Raw genomic sequence first — 4,425 nt, 5'->3', positions numbered from 1 at the left:
TACATATAATAAATAAAAAAATATATATTAAAAAAAAAAAAGAGTTACAGAGGGTTGTGAGTCATCATGTGGGCTTTGGGAATTGAGCCCAGGTCCTTTGGAGGAGCAGTCAGTGCTCTTGACAACACAACCCCCTCTTTGTAGCTTCTTCCTGCAGCTTATTCCATTCATAAAGGTTCCATGGACCCATTCTTACTCCCAATAGTTTCGAATACTATTTGCTTAACACATATGTAAAGTGTTTTAAACTTATAGCACTGATTGTGTATTAGCTATCCCTGCATCAGCTCCAAATACCAGTGTACAGGAGGTACAGAATAGCTTATATCACATCCTCTACTAGAAATATAACATCTCATAGCATAAAAATTCCTGAAGCATGGGCTGGAGAGGTGGCTCAGTAGTTACAAGAACTGACTGCTTTTCCAGAGGTCCTGAGTTCAATCCCCAGCAACCACATGGTGGCTCACAACCATCTGTAATAGGATCTGATGCCCTCTTCTGGTGTGTCTGAAGACAGCGACAGGGTACTCATATAAATAATAAATAAATAAATTTAAATTTTAAAAATCCCTGAAGCAATTACACACAATAAAACATCCTGCGACAACATGGGTAGTGTTTGACCTCTGTTTTCCTCACAGCCTCTAAAGTCAATTTCAGATGTCTCTAGAGGGTTTAGGATGGTTCAGTAGTTTTTCTGACTTTACAGTGGCTTGAAAACCCTGTGGACTCAGTAGACACTGTACTTTAAGTTTTTATCTATCTAGGCAGTGGCAAAGAGCTAGCCACTCAATCAGAAGAATATAAGCAATAACACTACAGTATACAATCACTAAGCCATGAGTCAGGCATAGCAAACACATTCTCAACTTGCAACTTCTGATGGATTTACTGAGCATGTAAGACTGTTCTAAACAGAAGAAGAACATCTGTGTTTGTTCCTTCCATTGCTGCCTTCCCACTGATGGGATGAGGAGTATTTGTGGACCAAGGTATGGAAGAACTAATAAGAACTCTGCTTGTGGCTACATGTATAAAAAAGCTAGTTTATGTTCATTAACCACCTTATGTGATTAAAACGTGTTGCAACCATGTTGCAAATCTAGAATCCTTGTAACCAGGATTCGTAATGTTGACCAGACAAGCAGTGGAACATTAGCACAAATAGCCGTACTGAGCTTAGAAGAAACAAGCCCTGTCTCAGAGCAGTACTCGAAAAATTCCAGTATATCCATATACACGTTTTATGCCCCAAAGTAAGCAAACAAATTAAATGCAAGGTTTAGAGAAAGTAGAAATCCTTTTAGGAAAAGAGTAAAATGCGTTCCAACGTGAATGGACAGTCTCAAAGTATATTTTAGATGACGTTTTGGCTTGCTAAAAAGACCACGCTTCAGAAAGTGAGCACATTGCCATAAGAGCGCAGTAAGTGAAGAGCATTGGGGGAGGGGAAGTTTTTGAGACTAAGGCGCTGACAAGAATTTCTATGCCCACAGGTTAGCCCCTTTGCGTCGGCTTACACTCATATATAGTGAAGTGAAGACGCAGAAAATGCTCAGCAATGTTTGTACCTTTGTGAATGTCTTCTCTTGGGTTAACCCGCTGTCATCTGTGTTTACCTCACCTTCAACTACAGCGCCCAGTCCAAACATCTACAGGGGTTCACGGCGTCCAGAGTTGTTTGTTCTGGGTGGATGGAAGCCACGAAGAGATGTTTGGGACTATTTGACTAAACAGAGGATATTAACAACTTCGGCCAAACTAAAGCTCTCCACGGTGAAGGAAAGAGTGCCTCTGGTGGCTGGAACTTTGGAACTTGGATATGTTTTTCTCATTTTAGGGTAGTGGCCAAATGGCTGGGAACTACGCAGCAAAACGGCTTGGATGCCTACCTCACACCACAGAAGCTGAGCATTAGGAATACCGTCCCTCGGATTTCCGCGGAAGAAGGTTGGCCACACTTACTGGAGGCTGTAGCACGGTTTAAAGCATTGGGGCGGAGCGTGGGGGGGGGGGGTTGCGACGACACACACAGAAACAAGTTTCTTTAGGAACGAAGCCAGCGCTTCTGTGTTTGCTTGTTTGTGGGATTTTCAGTATTGGTGAAGAAGAGGAGGCCTGTTCAGAAGCCAGGCTGCTAGAACCTGTTCCGAGCCTCTCAAATGGTTTGTGCTAAGCAACCCCAGCACGACAGCTTTGCTTTGCTGAAAGCATTCTCAGTGTCACCGCCTTTTTTAAAAAGTGAAATGTGCGGTGCCCCATTAGCTGAAGGAGACAGTGAAGACGATGAGTGGCATTGCATAGCAACAGAGAGAGCGAGAGCGAGAGCGAGCGAACGAGAGAGAGAGAGAGAGAGAGAGAGAGAGAGAGAGAGAGAGAGAGAGAGAGAGAGAGAGAGAGAGAGAGAGAGAGCTGGATCCGGAGTGTCGCTCGGGGCCATGCTCTGCCTGCATCTCGCCGTCAGATTCAAGACCGCAAAACTCCGCCAAGGAACTTTCGCCACATCAACAAATGGAGCGCAGCCAGGCAGCAGCCGGTGACTGATCGAGGTGCCCGGTGCTTGAGAGGAAAGGACAGGACAGGACAGGGGAGAGGATGGAGAGGCGCCCGCGGACGATGCTGCGCGGAGACTTGGGCTCCCCGCCTTCCTCTCTGCCCTGGAGACCCGAAGCAAGTTCAAAGGCAGGCCTAGCCGAAGCCGGAATTTCGCGTCCCTGATTGCGCAGGCCCTGCCCACAGGAGTAATCTTCCCTAGTTTCGTGGATTCCTCGAGATCCACGAAGGCGTCCCGGTCCCCATCGCGCAGTGACCCCGCCACCTCCCTCGAGGGCCCCAGTACCGATGCCCTGGATGAAGACGAAGCCGGTCACCGCGAGCACCGGGTGCCAGTTAAACTCGAGCGCGCCGCCGTTCCAGCCAAGCCCCTCTCGGAAGTGCAGGACCCAGATGAGCACGAAAATCACCGACAGGAAGCCCACGAGCAGCGCGGACACCAGCAGCCCCAGGAAGCCCCGGTAGCCCTCCATGGCCATCAGCACCCCATGCTCCACGACAGCCAGCAGGAGAACTTGGCGTTGCGGCCGTGGCCTCGGGGTACTGGCCCGGCGGGGGGCCGGGGCGGCGACTTCTCGGCGCCGTCTCCGCCCGTGGGGAGGGGCTTTCTCGGGGTAACAGGCTATGGGGCCTCCCGGGGATGCCGCGGGCCCAAGCTCGAGACGGTCCCGCCCCCCCCCACACCCCCGATCACGCGGCCGCACGGTGAGTTCTGGCTGCGGTGGTGGCCACCACTTGAAGAAGCATCCAACCTCCTAGAGTGTGAGTCAGTTCCTCACCAAGACAGCGCCCAGGAGCTCAGGCCAACCACTTTGCTTGAACTCTTCGAGCTTTGCTTCCTTATTCATAGGAAGGGCGGTGGTACACACTCTTTGTTACCAGAGAGAGATGCATTGGAAGTGGTATCCCTGCCTGTGGTTGTAGTTAGTAAAGTTTCCTGAACCCCCTCCCCCGCCCCCTCCGAGGGTTCGCTGGTGAGGGCAGCAGTGGACTTGGCCTTACCTTGTAAAGAAGCACCTGTAGGGTTGAGACTGGTAGTGGAGCTCGCCTGTGATCCCAACACTCAGAAGGCTGAGGCAGGAGGGTAGCCACAAGTGTAAAACCACTCTAGGCTACAGAGTGAGATCCAGACCAGACGGGCTACAGAGAGCCTGCCTCAAAAATCAAAACTAGAAGAGAAGGCTGAAAGCACAGTTGAGTTGGTCGGAAGCTAGCTTAGCGTGCAGGAAGACCTAGGCACAGTCCTTAGAACTGAATAAACTCGCTGCAGTGGCGCACACCTTGTAATTTTACCCTGCAAGAAAAGTAGAGGCAGGAGGATCAGACATTTACTATCATCCCCAGTTACCAGGAGAGTTTGAAGCCAGCCTGGAATACATGCTACTGGATCTCAATAAGAACAACAATAATGGCTGGAAAAGACGGAAATAACAGAATATGAGCCACCCGCAACTTGCTGTTGAGCCGGGGAAGACAGGCAACTGCTGCCTGGAGTGTGATAAGATGGGTTTAAAGATGTCTGCCTGCTCAAACGAATGTGAGCTTAAACCTTAACACACACACACCCCCTCAGTGACTTATCTTGATGAAGAGACACTAGCTCCCTGCCCTTTCCCGTTATCCTTGCCCTTCTAGGTGGGACAAGAACATTGTCAGTGTTAAGTATTACTACCAGAGGAAAAGGGTACTGGATGCCATGGCTTGCAAAATGCATTTGAAAATGCTCCCTCTAGCCATTGGAAACCTTAAAAAAAAAATACAGGAAAGGTAGTGTGTGTGTGCACACTTGTGTGTGTGCATGTGCAAGCGTGAGCACATGCATGTGAATGAGGGCCTGCTCATCAAGAAATGGTTTTTCCAAAGATAGGT

General features: G+C 49.3%; 1 protein-coding gene across 1 annotated transcript in view; it reads right to left on the bottom strand.

Annotated features, from left to right (window-relative positions):
* The window catches only part of LOC116090293 (cytochrome b reductase 1), a 32,782-nt gene extending 29,546 nt beyond the window's left edge, over positions 1-3,236 (bottom strand). Inside the window, exon 1 of the mRNA XM_031370579.1 lies at positions 2,843-3,236. Coding sequence (XP_031226439.1) covers positions 2,843-3,035 — 193 coding nt within the window. The 5' untranslated portion in view covers positions 3,036-3,236. The remainder of the gene's footprint in view (positions 1-2,842) is intronic.
* Positions 3,237-4,425: the final 1,189 nt, after the last annotated feature.

This window comes from Mastomys coucha, unplaced genomic scaffold (genome assembly GCF_008632895.1).
Source record: "Mastomys coucha isolate ucsf_1 unplaced genomic scaffold, UCSF_Mcou_1 pScaffold15, whole genome shotgun sequence".
NCBI classification, from domain to species: Eukaryota; Metazoa; Chordata; class Mammalia; order Rodentia; family Muridae; genus Mastomys; species Mastomys coucha.
This window is presented reverse-complemented; position numbering and strand designations above follow the sequence as displayed.